Source organism: Poecile atricapillus, chromosome 4 (assembly GCF_030490865.1).
Source record: "Poecile atricapillus isolate bPoeAtr1 chromosome 4, bPoeAtr1.hap1, whole genome shotgun sequence".
NCBI classification, from domain to species: domain Eukaryota; kingdom Metazoa; phylum Chordata; class Aves; order Passeriformes; family Paridae; genus Poecile; species Poecile atricapillus.
Genome location: NC_081252.1, coordinates 67,628,600 through 67,646,468, shown reverse-complemented (window position 1 = coordinate 67,646,468; position 17,869 = coordinate 67,628,600). Strand labels below are relative to the sequence as shown.

Genomic DNA, 17,869 nt, shown 5'->3' with positions numbered 1-17,869 from the left:
TCTTAGTACCCTGAAGCTGTTTTATAAGAATTCTTCTGTTTTGTGCCTTTAGCCTTTCATATTTGTCCCTCTTATTCTCTTGCCATTGTTAAGCTTGTTACTCCCTTTATGTGTGCTTTTTCTGAGTCATTATTTTCTTGCTATGTTTTCTATTCTCTTGCTGTGCTTGGTTTTGTTGAATTTGTTCGTTTCTATTGTGTCATTTGAGAATTAACTCTTCCTTGCCATAGACTTGTCATCTGTGAGCTCTTATATAGTGATGTGAAATCTGTCCCTTGCTGTTCTTCCTTCCTTTCCCTCTTCAGTAACCATTGAATTGATGGTTCATTTCCAGTGAAACTCTTATTGTTTACTGTCAACTACTTTTTTTATTGCTGCTACAGCTAAAGGATGTGTCTCCAGTTGCTTTCTGTGTTTAAAATGTACATTCCTTGAGCCATTCCTGGTAGGTGCCTAGGTTCTTATTAGGTCCATGTAACAAAAAGTCTTACGGATTTTTTTTTCCCTTTCAGAAAGGATAACATCTGTCTGTTGGCCTTTTTTCATGGTCTGTGGTAAGCTTGCAGCTTGATCACACTGATGTGCTTTCTTCTTTTTATTATTTGCAGACTTGCAGGATACCTCTCTGTGCATTTGTGATGCTTGTATCCTTTGGATGTAGGGCATAGCACTTCTCAGCACTTGGATTTATTTGGTTTGAGTTTTTGTTTGTGTGTTCAGGTTTTTGTTGTGTTTTTTGGTGAGCTGCCTGGATCCTTTTTCTGGTAGTATTCCAGTGGGAAAGGGACTCTAATGGAATAGTGTGATCATGTGGAATCTACCAGTCTTGTGGAGTAGTAGATCATAGTGTTAATCCCATTCAGAGAATTCTAGTTCCTTTTCTTATGCTTTGCACATTAGTATGCATTTGTCTAAGACTGATGGATTGGTTACTTGGATTTTATGCATTTTTGTGAATAAATACTTGTACTTACTTCTAGGCTCTTGCCCTGGTATATCATCTTCGAACTCTTGATGTTTTGCTCATGATCCTCATGAAAAATAGTCTTCCTTCAAGCTGACAACCAGGAAAGGCTTTTTTTGTATGTCAGTTCCTTGTAATCTTCTATATTCTCACCTACTGGCATACGGAACCTCATCACATGGTCAGAGAAGCCAAAGCTCTCCTTTGATAGCATTTTCAAATTAATGGGGTTGTCTGCCAGGGGAGTTTGTTCCTGCTTCTCTGAGCCGATTCTTATTTGTTCTCAATTGTTGCTAGTAGTATCCCTGAAGAGTGGTTGGTGTGGTGAATGACCATTGAACAGCTTTTATTTTCCTGGGTCTGAAAGAGGCAAAGAACATCTGGAGCAATATGCCCCCAAGCAGGACCAGTATACATTTTTTTCTTTAGGTTGTTTTTTCTGATACAGCTGTTTACTTGGCTTTGTCTTTTGCAGTCTCCTCTTGAATTGCCTTAAAGACTTTGCAGTCACAGATGTCTTGGCTCAGCTGCCTCCTGCTTCTCCTTAATGCCTCATCCCACCAAAACAAACCACACAACCCAAATCTCAAAACCTCTAAGACTCTGTAATGTAGAATTATGTGCACTGTATGTTTTCCTTGTAATTGTCCTCAGTATAGGAAATAGAGGCAAATTTTTTACAAATCAGTCCAAGACAAATTTGTCTCCTTATAGCTCTCACTGTCTCCTTATAACCATTTCATCCTTGGATCAGGGAACATTCCAGATGAAAGTTTCAGAGATGCTACCTTTCTCTTTTTGTTCCTTGTATGTGTGTTGGAATTATTGTTATCTTCCTGCCATTTACACCCCTGCATTTTGGTGAGGGGTAACTGAATAGACTCCTTGGACACTCTGATCTCTGATTCTTGAGTTGCAGCAGTAAATTTGGGTCAAAGGACTTCAAGCTCTATGTTTCCTCATTTGATTCAGTAAATATCTGCTCCCTCCTATGATGGTACTTGAAGCAAACCTTCTGTTGTGTTCCAGTAGTGTATTTCACGTGACCATAAGAAACTGGTAAGTGATGTGATGTGATATGTGTGTGTATGGTGAGCATTGAGAGCTCAACAGTTTGAGGATAATGAAGTTCAAGGACTGAGGTAATCTTCTGTGGATATTAGCTTAACTTGAGGTTTTATTAACTTTGTAATGATTTGCTAGAAACACAGCCTTTAAATGCAGTTACGATGTTAAAGCTTACTTGCTGCATGTTCTGTAATTTTGCTGATTGCTCTTAATTATTAAAACTAGGACTCTGCTTCTTACTGACGCTGATTTTTGCAGAATTGAAATGAGAGAATTATTTCTCTGGCTTGTACTGTCAGTGTCATATCCTAGTACAGCATATGTAATTTTCCTGGCATTTTTTTTTCCTGTTGAGGGAAAAACGTGGCTAGTTTTAGAAATTGCATTTGGTGGGTCATTCTGAAATTGGCCTCTCCCATGTTCAGAATGCGGCTTACTTAATGCTTTATGAGATTTTGCTGTCAGGAGGATGTATATTTAGCCCTTTAACAGTTAACAAGTGGAGTAATTTTCTTGTATCTTAATTCCTGGAGTAGGATATCTACAGCTGTAGCACTGAAGTTACATAATCAGGTACTTAATTCCTAGATGTTGTCTTCCACATCTTAAACTTGCCTTTGGATGAGTGTTTTCTACTGTTCATAAGGAAACTGCTGGCACATCTTGGGGTTGAGTTGGTTTGTGTAATCCTATTAATTTAGCATATTTCTGTTCAGGATTGAAGTTGAAACAACAGATTAAAGCTCTAACAACTCTGACTAGGAAAAAATTTATGTGCATGGTTGTTACCTGTCAGGGCTAGTTGAGAGAATTTTGGGGTGTTTTAACTACTTGCTTGGAACACTTTGCCCATTGTACTTGGGAAAATGAATGCTTGAATCGTGTTCCTTACTAGCTTTTGGTACCTTTTTTTAGCACGTGGCTGTGAAATCACTGGGAAAATGTTGAACATATTCCTAGAACAGAAAAGGCAGAATCCTGGTAGGAGGTGGATTGGCCGTGTTCTGCTGTGTCATATTTAGCTACAAAGAAGGGAAGTATTGCATCTGGGAAGGGGTATGTTCTTCTAAAGAATTTGTAATGTGTGTAATTAAAACAAAATTTCCTTCCCTCCCCTTTCCCCCTGGAAAACCTGGGTTCTTGGTAGCTGCACATGCAAGTATTGCAGGTAACAAGTATGTTTTCACTCAAGTCGAAGCTTGTCTGCACTTAAGTTAGTTCTGTTATTTTGTATACTTGCTGCCATTTCCCTTGTCAGCTAGGGGATAGCATTTAATGCTGCGCTGAAACTCACTAAATACAGTTAATTCCTGCACATCCACCAGTGAAAGACCTGGTTTCCTTCTCCTATGATTTTACTTTGGTTTCAGGCTTTCAAGTTTGCTTTATCTTGCAAATTGTCCATATCTTTATGCAAAATCCTTTTTTTTTTTCCATTTCAAGTGCAGTTTTAAAAGATATGTAAGAGCTTTGTAACAACTCTTGTAGACAAATTTTCCTTCCTCTCCCCTGCTGCTGAAAAAGACACCCAGAAGACAAAGGCAGCTCTTATATTACAATTGAGTTGCAGATGTATTTGGGTGGCTGCAAAGCTTTTTTTTTTTATGTGAATGGCGATAAAAATGTGAAGGGATTGGGGCAGCTGTTTTGATTCTATCTATCTGTAGAAAAATGTAAAATGCCTTTCACTAGCTGATTCAACTTCATTTGAAATAGATCTTCACTGTCCATATATTCAGTTCTGTTTCATATCCTTCGTGCTGTGACTGATAATCTTGTCCTTCAGTCTGAGTGTATTCCAGGACACTGCTTCCCTGTCCTTGGTTTAATTGTTGTTTTCTGCCCATCCCCAGTACCCTTGCAGAGAACTGCATTGCTTTGCTAAGCTAAATGAGGCAGGCCTCTTGCTGTCGACCCAGTTTGGCTGTCACCATGTTGGTTCCAGTTTGGAATTTCTTGAGGCTGGTTGACCAAATGAGGTCTCCTCCAGAGGGCTGTGAGGCAGCACTAATACTTCCTTCCCAGTGTCTCTTGAAAACAGTGTGATGCATCTTGGAATTATGTTTCCTTTTCACAGTTGTAGTGATGAGCATCAGCCATTGGTATAACAAAATCCCTGTTCACTTCCCAGTGCTGATAGAGAATTAATCTGAGAAAGGCTCTTTGATTGCAAATACCAAAGAAGATGCTTTTCAGTGTCAATGCACCATTATGTTGTGCAGTTTTTGATTTGGAGATGGGAATTGAAAAATTCTGGCAGTTGGAAGCGTAAATTATGAGTAATGGGTTGAATATAATGAAAGAGAAAAAATTACGGAATCATCAATACAAATAATTAAATATGCATGTCCACAATTGTACATCTTAAAAAATAACCAATTTCTACTAATGTATTCTTAATTTACATGCAGTACCTGAGATCAGTGCAACATAAAATACGAAGAAGATAAGAATATTAATTCTACTGGCTTTAATCTGAATAAATGGTCTTATTTAGCCAAGCTGGTTGCACAAGTATAGGCATGCTGTATTGTCTTGGTTTCACACAGTTTAAGAGCTTATAGCCTCATGCTTATTGTAGTTGGTTGAGTTTTGTTCTGTTTAAAAACATATTTCTTTGAGGAAAATGAAGACATAAAGAAGACAAACACAAGCTTATGTTATGGTTTGCAGCTTTCTGACTGGTATTCAAATTTTACTTCAAAATGTGTGGCTTTGATTCTTACTATCTTCACCATTTCTTTGCTGAAGTGTCATTATTTATTAAACTTGGTAAGCTGTAATATTTCTATGCTAAGTTCTGTTTTAATGTACTCCCTTAAGCTTAAATGTAGATTTTTTAAAAAATATTTTTAATGACCAAAATAATTTTTATTTTGCTGTGGAAGTGAATTTTTCCTCTATTTATGATGCTATTAGGAAATGGCTCATCAGCTGCAGCTGCCATTTGTACAAATAGTGATGCTGCAGTTTGCAAAGTAAAGCTTGACAGTTTAGTTTGGGTTTCTCTTCCCCCTCCTGCTCCCAAGAGCAAAATCTTTCATGTCTTGCAGTACAATATGTATTTCTATATGGTGGATGTTACATATTTTTCTAGTATATGTTTATAAATGTGAGCATGGTAGAAATTGTGATTCTAATGCTTTTAGATTTTTGTAAGGTAAGACAGTTTTAGGTTCAAAGGAAGACAAAATGACAAGCTGAGATTTGCAAGCATAGGCACTTTTCATGGCATCAGGGATCTGTTGCTTTTTCCTGTAGTGATCCTTCTCTGCTGGAAGGCAATTAACCATTAACCACCAGAGACTGCAGTCAGATTAACTATGGCATTATTAACCCTTGCTTGGACACTTCTTCCCTGAGAAGGGACGTGGGCAGGGCCATGACAGCTGGGCAGTTTTATCTTCAGGATGGGGCAGCAATGCACACACTGTTCACTGCTTTTGAAAAAGTAAGGGAGACTTCAGCTTGTTGGATTTCAAATGTAATAGGAGTATTTTTGTTCCCAGATGACATGGATCTTCCAGCTTCTTGTCATGGAGTACCTTCAGTGATGGGTTTGCTAGTGGGTTATAAAGAATTGTGGTAATGCTATTTGTCTTTTTGTGTTGGAAAAAAACATGAAATTATATTGATAAATCTTCTAGGGAGATAGTGATTTCGAGAGGGATAATCAGAACTCTGAGCCTATCAAAACCCAGTATTTGTTCATATGCTGAAAACAGTATTCATGGAAGTGTTGCCAAATTTCATGTGATTTTGGTAGCATGACTTTTAGGATGAATGTGTTGATGGCCTCTGTCTGAGTGCACAATATTCTGTGAATTTAATAAACAAAAAAACCAAACAAAGAACCCTATCCTGGTCATTTAATCTTTCATAGTGGCGTCAAGTGGGAGGTTATTGGGTATCCAGCAGAATTACCAGTGAGTACTTTGTAGGAAGGATGATGTAATTGTCTGTGTCCCTGACTTCCAAAGGCCTGTTGTCTAACCCTTTCCAATTTCTTGGAACATGAGGAGAAAATGGCTCATCACATAAAAGCACCTGGATATGTAACAGTGACAATGAAGAGCACTACTTGATGCTTGATTCTGAGCCTAGATGACTTTTGTTAGAGATGATTTGCTGCTTGCAGTTTTTAAACAGGGCTTATGCCAGATCATATCTTATGGAGAAAGCATCCAACGGTAATTAGTTCAGGAAGGTCTTTGGCCTTTGTCAAGACAAATTTCATGAGATCATGTGCCAGGCAGTGCTTAGATACACTTCTTAATTACAGCTTGTGTAGGTTTGGTTTTAGTGGTGGAATTCAACTCAGGAGCATCTATGGAACACAGCAGGGTAGGATCTGTACACTCCATTCTACAAAAGAACTCTTTATTTCTTAGTTTTTTTTCCCCTTAGGATATATTTGATAGTGATCAGTTGTTCACATTAAACTTTTTAAAATAAAAAAAAAAACAGGGGAGGTGAATTCTGTGGCAGTGGTTGAGGCAGGGATGAATATAGCCATGTGTAAGTTTCATGGAATAGTTAAAGTTGGCATCATTCAAATTAATGGCCAAGGAAGTCATTTGACTTTGTTCAATAAAGTGAAATAGATCAGAAAAACTTATCTGAGTAGAAACTTGCTTTAAAACTTCCATTTTAAGATATGTGAATGTAGATTGTTCTGTCTTACAACAGGATACAGATCAGTTTCATCTTTTTAATTTTGGATTGTGAATTCTTGCCAATTCCTGTTGAGATCATGGCTTTTTTGTGTGTGCTAACATTTTCATGTTGTGGCACTATAACCTGTGAACTCCTTATTTCCAAAGAGGTGCTCATTTCCTGAAAGATGTAGTTTAGGTTGATTCAGCTAAAAGAAACCTGAATGTGCTATTGAAGAATGCGTGGGAGGAATGGCACAGAGTATAGATGTTGCTTCCTTAAAACTCATTACAGAGTAACAGTATCTGTGTTCTTTTCAAAGTATTACTTCAAAGTTGTCTTTTTGAGGTACTACTGAGGAAAACAAACTTTCCCTGGGGAGTTTCGTGCACATTTCTTTGCAGTGTAGATCATGTCATTTGAGATGGCTGTGTTTCTGAGTATAGATTTTTGTCCCTCCAAGTTTGATGGGTTTGTGCATTTTAAATAACTGTTTAGATGTGAGTCTGTTCTGATTACTGTGCTACAGTAGAAAAGTTTTATTTTGGCACTGAGGATCCAAAGGAAAAATAAATGCAGTAGGTAAATAATCAGTTCTGTGAAAATCTACCAGAAGTGATGATTTACTTAATTTTCAGAGGACTTGAGTCTTACAGAACTGAAGTAGTGAGAAAACTGATTTTTCTTTCAGTTCTCCATTCTCCAATGCTGTCTGATTTCCTTCCTCCCTGCTCTATTTTTAAAGGTTTTGTGTATGTCTGGGCAAACAAAAACTTAATTATGTATACTTTTTGTGCAGACTTTTAGAACTCATCCGTGTATTTGATCCACCAGAAGCTGACAGTGCTTGATGAACACTTTTACAAACTGTGGGGGAGAAAATGCCTTTAAATTTCTCAGACTACTAATACGTCTCATTTTGAAAAACAGCTATGTGTACAGGTGATGAACATCGTTCCTTTCCACCCCTGTGAAAAGCCTGTAAATAGTTTTGTCTTAGTAAAATTCTTTGGGAAGAGTCTCGTTGGCCAAGTAGACTTGAGCTCTAGCAGGAGGTAGTAGGCACTTGTAGTCATGGATATCTTGTTATCTTGTCATTTAGGATATCTCCTGAAATGGGTGAGATGGGGACAGCCTCCCCACCCCCTCTTTAAGACCTCACTCTTAACTCATAACTGTTGCTAAACCAGAAAGTAATGGTCTTTTTGAACAGTATGTGCCTGCTACTTATAGTTCTGTAACTCCTCTCCATAAATTGATCTTCTATAAAAACAAAGACTTCAGCTGGAAAAAGTATTATTTGAAATTCTGTTTCTGTTGAAAACTCCATTGACATTTTGACTTAGTATTAAAGGTCTTCATGGATTTTACTGTTGGAAAAGAAGTAATGCAGATTTGAGATCTTGGGGGTGTGGGGAGAGGAATAATTTTTGGGATTTGATCCTTTCGTGGTACACTTGCTTCATAACGAACATGCAAGGTAATGGCACTTTCTAGATTAAGCCTCTCCACCCTCAGCTTGTCAGCTTGCTTGACATTAATTTACTTTAGGACTAGTTTTTACTAACTATGAAAAAGTGTTATGTTTACTTAAAGCTAAGTGAGAAGTTTTAATAACACAACTTGTTGAAGAAGGGAAACCTTCAGAGAACCTGTCTTGCAGGTTAGTCAGATTCTATAATGGTATGATTTTACTTATTAAGGAGAGCACTGAAAGTCAATGTTACTACATTAAAAAGACTAAAATTGCAATAGAAGTGTCACTAAAATTGATGAAATCTCACAATGTTAATTTTATTTCTATTTTTCCTCATTATTCATATAAGAAGACTATTAGTTATATAGGCTGAAGAGGATTTAACCTGGGATCTTAAAAAGTTTATTTTGGCAGTAGCACAATTCAAAAGAGAGAAACAGTTTTGCTCATAAGCACTTTCTGTGAAGATGCTTAGATAGGGAGTACCTAATTTTTGGTTTAATATGATGACCGTCTCTTGCCAAATATATCTTTATCTTAATATATTGTCCCTACTATGAAGTAGTATCATATTTCACCTGTTGGAGGGGTAAGCTGAGTGACTTCAACAACAGCCTTCTTAGCTCCTTGCAAATATTTGGATTTGCAGTTGAGTGTAACACTGGCACTCTGCTTTGCGTGTTTCTGTCTCTTGCTTGTCTTAACAAACAAAGTGAGTGTGAATTCTCAAGTTAGATGAACAATCTTTTCTTAGACCCAGCATTGTGCCTCTTCCTCCTTCCATCTTCCATTTCCTGTGTTTAGCCCTTGGCTATGTAATTCCCTCTGGCTGAGCATGATGGAGGGAGCACGGACAAAGGGCTGGTGTGCTCCATAGTCACAGGATTGCCAGCCTGCCCCATCCAAATGCATGTACACAGGACGGTACATGAATTGCTAACGTGCTGGTTTTCAGAGCCAGTTGATGTATCTCGTGTGGCCTTCTGCAGCAAATGTGCTTCTTAGTACTCTAGCTATTGAAGATAGATGTGCTGTGCACTAGATACCAATGTAAGTAAGGGTTGGGTCAGGATGCTGGCTGTATTCATGTGCAGAGCTTTTGCCCTCTGGAGCTCTGACAAGCTTCTCATCAACACTTCACTCTTGACTGTTGTTCAGCTTCTAGCAACTTCTGTTTCTCCTGCTTCTAAATGATTTCATATCTAAAAGCTGGTTTATCTATATTTGAGAGTAGTATCAAAATTTCTTTAAAATGTAGATATCAGGAGTAACGAAAGCTTTGTAACTCCCCTTGGAATGCTTGTTCTTTCTCAGCTTTTACTTTTTTATATCCCTGATAATTGACACAAAGGTTTAAAGGTTCTCTGAAATTATGTATAGTCCAGTAGCTTTTCCAAGGAGTACCAAGGGCTGACTTGTGGTATCACTGACTTGTTTATGTGTATTTTTTTCTTTATTTCTAATCTCAAGTGTGTGGACTACACTAGAATAATGTAGGCTAGGCTAGGAAAGGATAATTTGGGTGTTTGTGAATATTAATGCCAAAGACAGATTGCTTGGTGAAGTGAATTGATAGTCTGCAAAGTTACTCGATTGTCCTGATCAAGTGTTGGCTGCTTTAATAGGGATATTTGAACTTAAATTATTATCACCTTATCTTTGCTTGTGCTGGTTTTTATTTGGTAGTTTGTCCCCCTTAGTAAAAATAAGTATCTTTTTGCATATGAAGCCTTCACAACTTTCCCTGTTGGTGACTGTTGCAGATAATCAGCAACCACTTTATCTGTCAGTGTCTCTCCTATAATCCTGAGACTCTGTGGCAAGGAAGTCTGTGTTGGGATGTAGAGCTACGTTCTGTTCAGTGTCACTAGAGATGTGTGATTATGGCATGAAAAATTTAGATATTTGTCCATTTCTTAAAGAAAACACTCCCTGCTTCTAGATCAGGAAGGGATACTATTTAGTTTGTTCATCCTTTAACTTTATAGTTAATTAAACTAACTGGTCGTCTTTATTCATTCCACTAAGACATGTTTCACTACTGCTTCACATTAAACCATAACTACATTTGGACTAGGAACCTCCAAGCTTTCCCCTTTTGCCCATCAAATATTTACCTATTTTCAAGCTACTGATTCAAAAATCTTTGAAATTAAACTTTATATAACTGATGGCAAAAGACTTTTATTTCCCCTCAAAACCAATAATAATAGACTATGATACCTGCTTGAATGTTGCTATGCTAATGAACCTGGAGATGCGTTGAACATTACTGATTATTTTCCTGCCTGCTGTTGGACATGCTAATTTTGCATTCTCCTTGCTCCAGTGCTAGGAAGAAAACCCTTACCTTTAATCTTTTTAAAAATACCATTTTAGTATGTTTTTCTTAGCGGTCAAGCTCTCCTACTACAAAAGCTCTTGTGCTTTTGGGGGTTATTTAAAAACAAAATATAGGATCTCTGCAGACTTCTGTCTTCCCTCCTATAAGAAAAGTTTCCTGTTCACCTCCACTTGGGTGTCAGACTTCCATGATGGTGGACGGGGACCATCAGTGACCTTGGGCCAGCCCAGCTGGAGCACAGCACACCCAGGCATGCTGTGATTGAGGACACTTGTGCATTTCTTTGCCATGTTGTTATTGACCATAAGTACTTGGATGTGGTCATCCTCTCCAAGAGGATTCTCTAAGTATTAGACCACCCTTAACGAGTCCTTTGATGAAAAAATAATGGATTACACATATTTTTCTAGAGTTCTGCTTTATTGGGAGTATGCTGTGGTTTGCAGTTCAAACTTAAGTTTTGCAGTAGCTGATATCTTGCAGGAATTATGGCATTTTGGTGCAGGAGTTTGTTCTTGCTTTCAGATGGTGTGTCCAGAGTATGGCCAAAACAGCCTTTTCTGTGAGAAACCAGGCAGTACTTTGCTTAGTCTCATGGTAGTGTATTTCCAATGCCTTTAAAAATGCTCATGGGTTTCTTAAAGGAGATGAAAAATAGTCAGTATGTTGAAATAAAATATGAAATCTCATAGACAAGAGAGATGGCACTGCCAAGTAGAACTGTTTCAGTTTGCTCTTCCTCTGAAAAACTGGGTCGTACCAGTGTTAACTGGGCATAATGTGCACTTAAAAAAGGGAGGAATAAGTGTTGAAGTGTTGATAGTTTACTGCTGTGTTTTACATCATAATATCTCTTCAGTGCTGTAATATATGTTTTGTAGAGGCTACTGCCTCTGCAGAGGCTGCAGTCACTCCTGCCTGTGTTCAAGAGCAGTGTTTAAATCCTTGCCATGCCAGAGGTCTGGCCAGCATGTTGCCCTGACAGTGCTTGCTACTAGAGAATGGAGACAACTACAGTGTGTGTAGAATCATCTTCCTCCTGTGCCTTCACAGGTCTTACCAGTCTGGGGATGTCCAGCATCAGATTTTGTTTGTTATCTACTGTTGAATGTCTGATACATTTATCATTATTCTTTACCCTCATCCACCAGCCATTTGACTTTTACAATGGCTTATCATTAAATCAGGTTCAGTTAGAGGGGAAAAATCCTAAATTTTCACTTACTGAAATCAGATCATTTGCTATCTGTTGAACTAAAGCATAAAGAAATCATTCTTCATATCTTCGAGTCAGTTGGGATTTTGTAAGTGTCACTCAGCTGCCAGCAGCAGTTCTGTCACCAATTTAGCTGTGTCTGGGAGAGGAGAGAACAGCTCAAGCTGTGACTGGAGCGTGCCCAAGTCAGGGTTTTGCTGGGGCTGCGAGGAGCGAGGTCTTGAGCGGAGAGTGGGAGCTGAGAGTGCGGCTGCTGAAGGGTGATGGGTGACCAGGGGCAGCTGAGGCAGTGCTGGGTGCACTGCTGGAAGTGCCTGAGGCAAGGCTGAGCACAGGAAAGCTGTGGCAAATGGGCTTTGGCTTTAAAATGCAGGCAGGAGAACAGGTGGCATGGACAAGACATCTGGATGGGTATTGGGAGGGGTAGCAGGCTGAAGTTTCTTTACTGTTACTCAGATACTGATAGATGTTTCTACAAACTTAAATTTTCACCTCCCTGTATAAAAATAAGATAATTGATTCAAGTGCTATGGAATACAATTATTATATTAAGGCCTTGTAGAATTGAGTGTAGCTGTAATTGTCTCTTGGTAACATTGGTTTTTTTTCTAATCTCTTTCCTAATGCACCTGAGAAAATCAGTGCAGTTTATCCTTGCTCTTTCTCTCGAAGAAACTGGATTCAATCTTCTTTTTTTTTTTTCTTTTTAGCATCACATTTCTTTTGAATAGTTTAGGGTTCAGTGATGGTGGATTGAATCTAAATTTCCTTCCTGTGTTTTTCTTTTCCTGAGCTCTCCTGAGATCTTGCATCACTCTTACTTTCATGATGTTTGTGGGGCTTCCCAAGGCTTCAGTTTCGAGACAGATGGGAGTATGTTGTCTAGTAATGTGTCAGCCTCCTGAAGGTCTGATTTCAATAGTGACAGGCTATTAGAGCAAATTATGGCAGTCCCTGAGTGCTTATTTTCTAATTGCTCAAATGGTTCTTCAAGGTCATTCTGGTGTAATCAGGCAGTATTGTTTAAACTGTGATTCCCTCTTTCTTCATGCTTTCTGGTATGAATTATGCCTTGCCAAGATGTTTCATGCCTTATTCTCCAGGAAAATCAACATTTTGGAGAAGGTGGGTTAGTGTGACAGTAACTTCCAAGAGACACGAGGTCTATTTCTCGATATATTTTTCCATTGTAAATAAAATTCATAGTAAGAGCAGAAATACTTCATACACATACACACTTTTCATTATGGTGAAGAGTGCTTGTGGAAATTCAGATGTTCTCATCATCCATATCAGCCTTTCTTATAGCATTTACCTTCACAAAATAGCTTTTTAAAATGCAAAACATTAAAATAATTAAAAAGGATACTCAGGAATGAAAAAATAAGGCTTTCAAAATTAAATAAAATAAGTTAGGGTAAGCCAGAAGTGACAACTGTCTAGCTTGTCACTTCCACTTGAATGCTCTGCACAGAGTTATATCTGTCAACATATGGCACAGTAACTAGATCTTGGAAGGTCCTTCTGCCATTCTCCAGTCTCTTTAGTTACATGAAGAATTTAGTGCTATTAGCTAACTTTGTCATCTTTTCTTGATACACACTTTGGATAACTGCAATTTGTCTTTGAAAAGCTTAATACTTAAATAATAAAAGAATTTAAATGTGCTCCTCTAGTACTAGTGAAGCACAAAGCAAGCATTAACATACTGAAATTATTAGTGCAACTCTGAGGTCCTTGAGCTTCCTTAGGACTCTTGGCTGAATGTCACCCTCTTTTGGTGGTTTGTTAATTTTTCACTAGTCCATTTTCTCTGTATTGTTTTTGGTTTTTTTTTCTAGCAGGCCTTTGCTTTGAAACAGATCCTCTTAATACATATTCCATAAATGCCTTTTACTGGGAGAATATCTTTAAGTTCCTCCCTAATAAACATGAACATGCAAAAAATTATTCTGGTGGTTTTGCCCTGACTTTAGGTTACTTAAGCTTTTTTTTTTCTTTTTTATGCTTCTATTTGTTTACTTACTGTAGTCTTACTGATCCTGACAGGCTCCTTGTTTCTCATATTCCTCAAGAAAGGATTTAGTTGTAGTTTTTATACTTTTTTTTTCTTTCCTAAATTATTTGTGGGACTGTCTTATATTTTTTTTCCTGTTTTCAGCTTGCTATTGTTTGAGCCTCATTTGGACAACTTCTAAAAGATTCTTCTAATATTTTCTCTAATATGTTACTTTAGCCATGTCCTTCATTGCCTGTCATGTCATTATTCATTCCCACTTAAGTCTTTCTTTTTTTGTTATTTTTATGTTTCCTCTAGGCCTCACATGCAATGTCTTATATCTCATTGCCTACAGATACCTGTACACCTACAGTTTGTGATGATTTGCTTTGTTTCCTCCTATTTCTCTAATTCCTCTCTAAGTTCCTTGGGGTTTGTTCCTCGTGCAGATATTTAGGTCACTATTAAATTCTGGGGGAAGGTTACACTAATATTTTTAAGCAAATTCTGCACAGTGCTTAGGATCAAGAGATGTTTTTTCTGACAGCTCGTTCCATGAAGCAGTCATCCCAGATATTTAGTGTTTTGTCTTGGCTTCCTGTGACATTTAGTGGATAACAAAAACCTCCCATTGTTTTTGTCTTAGCTTTTGTAATATTTGAATACCTTTAGCTTGGTCACTCAATGCCTGCATGTTTCAATGTGATGGCTTATGTCTTTCTCATTATCACTGTCTTGAATGTAAAGAAGGTAAATGTACTCCCTTAATGAATAAGTAATCTCTTTGGATAAATTTATCTTTTTATTAATTTTCTCTAGAAAAGTGTTTTTAGCTGCAAATAACTATTTAGTTCTAAACTTTCTTACTGGTTTCTTTATTTTTGAATGTATATGCATGCCAATAACCAGTGAACCTCCAGACTGGAGGATATCTTTTCTTGATTAAGAAGACTTCTTTTAATCAAACAACACTTATTTTTTCCACTTCTTGGAAAGTGCCTAAATAAAAATAGGCAACTTCTTCCACATCAGCATTTTTGTTCCCATAATATTAGACCTGAGATGCTTGACTTGCATATGAAGGGTATTTTCTTAAATATCTGCTCTGGAAAAATAGGATAGGGTATGGAAGTGAAGACGTGATTTTTTTATTTGTATTTTCTCTAGCAGTGATTTGACAATCCCCCACTTTACCTTTGGAAAAATTCAGCTCAAGGCAGTGGCTTTGCTCTACTCTCCCTGTCTCTAAACTGAGCAGTAGGGAATGCTGCAAGATGTACAAAACTGAAAGATGCTCCTTTGCACTGAGGACAACTCCAGTTTAGAGTTATGGTTTGGGCACAGGGTAGAAAAGTTTTCTGAATCCAGAACACAAGATCTGGGTGTTCTTGGTCAGACAGACTGGTTTTATTTTGGTCTTTAGAGTAGTCCTAGAAACACTAACATTCAACAGCAATAGGTGGGAAACTGGAGAGCAAAAAAGAGTTTAGCAAAACATGTGAAAGGTGGAACAGAGGCATGAGATAATTGATATCTGAAATTCAAAAGCTCGACCAGTGCTCAAGAAGAAGGAGGGACTAAAATAATTGACTGACTTTATTTCTCCTTTCCCACTTTTTAAAAATGAAATGCCTTTTCTTCAAGTTGGTATGATCTAGAGATGTTCATTGTCACTGACTTGAATTCATACATTGTCTTGACTTTCCTCTTGATTTACTGTCCTCAAATAGTGCTGTGAGAAAACACTTGGGGCTTGTAAAAGGCACTTCACTGCTGTCTGGTGTAGTCTCTGTAGCACTTGTGTAGAAGAGATCTCGGAGATTTCTGTATGAGTTGTAACCTGGGGCAGGAGGAAAGCTGCTGCACTGGAGTAGCTGAATGCCACTGGGAACCTTGGTGCAGAATACTCTTCTGGTTAACACTGCATATTATTCTAAGCAGTATGGTATTCAAATTTCAGAAGGCAAGAATCTTTGTTAATTGTTTTGATTTACAGTGCAAGTTTAAAAGCTAAATGCAAACCATCAAATACTGAAGGAAAGATGTAGTTTTGCTTATTACTTTTCTGTTTTCCTGTAGCAGTTATTTCAGCTCAGAGATGCTACTGAAACAGCTACAGTGCAGAAGTTTAAAATCCAAACTTTTGCATCTGTATAGCCTTTTTATAAAACAAAAGGAAATTTCCATCTCTGCAGTTGAACAATGATTTCAGTTTCAAAAGCTGTTGTATCAATCTTCAGATACTGAGAAAGTTTTTTTTTTTTTAATTTTTACAAAGCTCTGTTAGCAATAAACTCAACTATTGTCACCAATCTGTTGTTACTTTTTTTCCAGGTTTCGCTAAATGGTACACAGTTTACAGACAGTTCTGTTGGATCAGAATTCACTGGTGTTTCTCAGGTATGTGCAGTCAAATTTTGTGGGTATATATAAAAGCAGAATTATTTACTAATGGCAGAAGATATTAAGCAGTATTAGAGGTACTAAATCAAACTCTTCAAAAAGAATGCTGTGTGAGATTGGAATGTTGCTACTTCAAGTCTGATGATTTCCTATTCAAGCTTTAAAAAGCACTGGAAGCTTTTTTATAAAGTAAAATTCTATTGTTATAGTACTCTTGAAATTGGACATGGATGTTAAAAAGATCTATGCAGTTTTATGGTAATAAAGTTATTCTTAGAAATAAATCTAAATACATAGCAGAGATGCAGTTATTTCTGTTCCAGCTTGTCCTACTTCCAGCTTTCATTTATGAATGTTATATCTGAACATGTTTCAGAGACAAAGTGAGACTGGGTGTTTTCTTGCAGAGATACATCCCACATTTTTTGAAGCTTGACTAGTGGAAAAATATCATGCTTTTCACAAAATGTGCACTTTGTTCTGATGATGCTGAAGAGACATACAAATGTGACCTAATTGCAAGCTCTCCTAATCCAGCAAGAGTTTACGTGCGTTGAAATAGTCACATGAACAGTCACTGCATTCATCATGCTTTAAATAAATAAGAAACTGGAATTTATAGCTTCATTTTGGTAGGATGGAGTCATAACAGGTATCAGAGAGGGTTCCAACTTTCATTCTTGATTTGCATTGTGCTGTAGGAACCAGGGCCTTTAATTTGAACTTCACGTCTGTCGTAAACATGGGCCCAGTGGGGAGATTGAGGTTTCACTGAATCTGGCTAGAGCAAAGATTGTTGTTCCTCCTGTGTTTGCCATGGCTTTTTTTAATGAACGTGGTGCAGCTTTAAGCAAGTTACACACACATCTTAACTTCTAGAAGTCCCTGCAGTGTGGCTGAGGTGTGTTTGCCATGACCTTTACTTTTGCAAAAGAGTAAGTGTCAGGTTGCCTTAGCTTCTGAACTTTTACATTTTTGTCCTCTTCTTTTCCTGGTTGTTGGAATATGTCCTGCAAATGACGTTCATAAGGATTTGCCTGCAAAACAGTAATGAAGATGTCATCATTCTGACAGGGACTTAATCTGACTTAAAAAAAAATAATTTAAGAAGGAAAGTTTCAGGGCTTAACAGCCATGGCCTCCTGCATGCAGGTGTTTTAGGCATGAATGAGATCTTCAGTTGAGTGCTGGTCAGCCAAGAGGAATGTCTAACTTGGGAAATGTTTGTGCTTGTAGAACCTATAAAGGAGTTGGTCAGCCCTGGCCTTTCAGCTGGCAGGAGGTTTTCTAGAAACCTGCAGTAGACTCCTGGAGAGATTGTGTTCTTTCTCCTGCATTAGTGCTTAGGTGCAAATTCTAGAAGTGGCAGCAGTTAGTAAAGGTTAGCTGTTCTTACTAAATTGGTTAAATTTTTCATGAACTTTTGAAAGATAGGAAGATATTTGTGGAGCTAATCAGTGTGTTTCTTGGGGTTTTATGCCTAGAATTCTTGGTTTTCCTTTCCATATTGCTGAGTCTGTCAGTTTTATAAATGTGAAGAACACAAAAATCAGAGACTGTAATGTTCTGCTGTTTTTCTTTAGATGTCAGCAATAGAGAATTGATTTGTTGTTGCTGTGAAGACAAGAAGAGAGTGAATTATGGTTTAGCTTTTTTGCTCTAAAGAACTGTTCACCTGTGTTTGTGCAGTTCAGCTTTACAAAGTTCTATTTTTTGTTAGTATTGAGATTGGAGCAGCATCA

At 37.6% G+C, this 17,869-nt stretch overlaps 1 protein-coding gene across 2 annotated transcripts in view; it reads left to right on the top strand.

The window, feature by feature from the left end:
• Positions 1–17,869, top strand: part of FAM193A (family with sequence similarity 193 member A) — a 77,600-nt gene that overhangs the window by 15,794 nt on the left and 43,937 nt on the right. For both annotated transcript variants that reach the window (XM_058838093.1, XM_058838092.1), the window contains exon 2: positions 16,059–16,124. In XM_058838093.1, the coding sequence (XP_058694076.1) occupies positions 16,059–16,124 (66 nt within the window). The remainder of the gene's footprint in view (positions 1–16,058; positions 16,125–17,869) is intronic.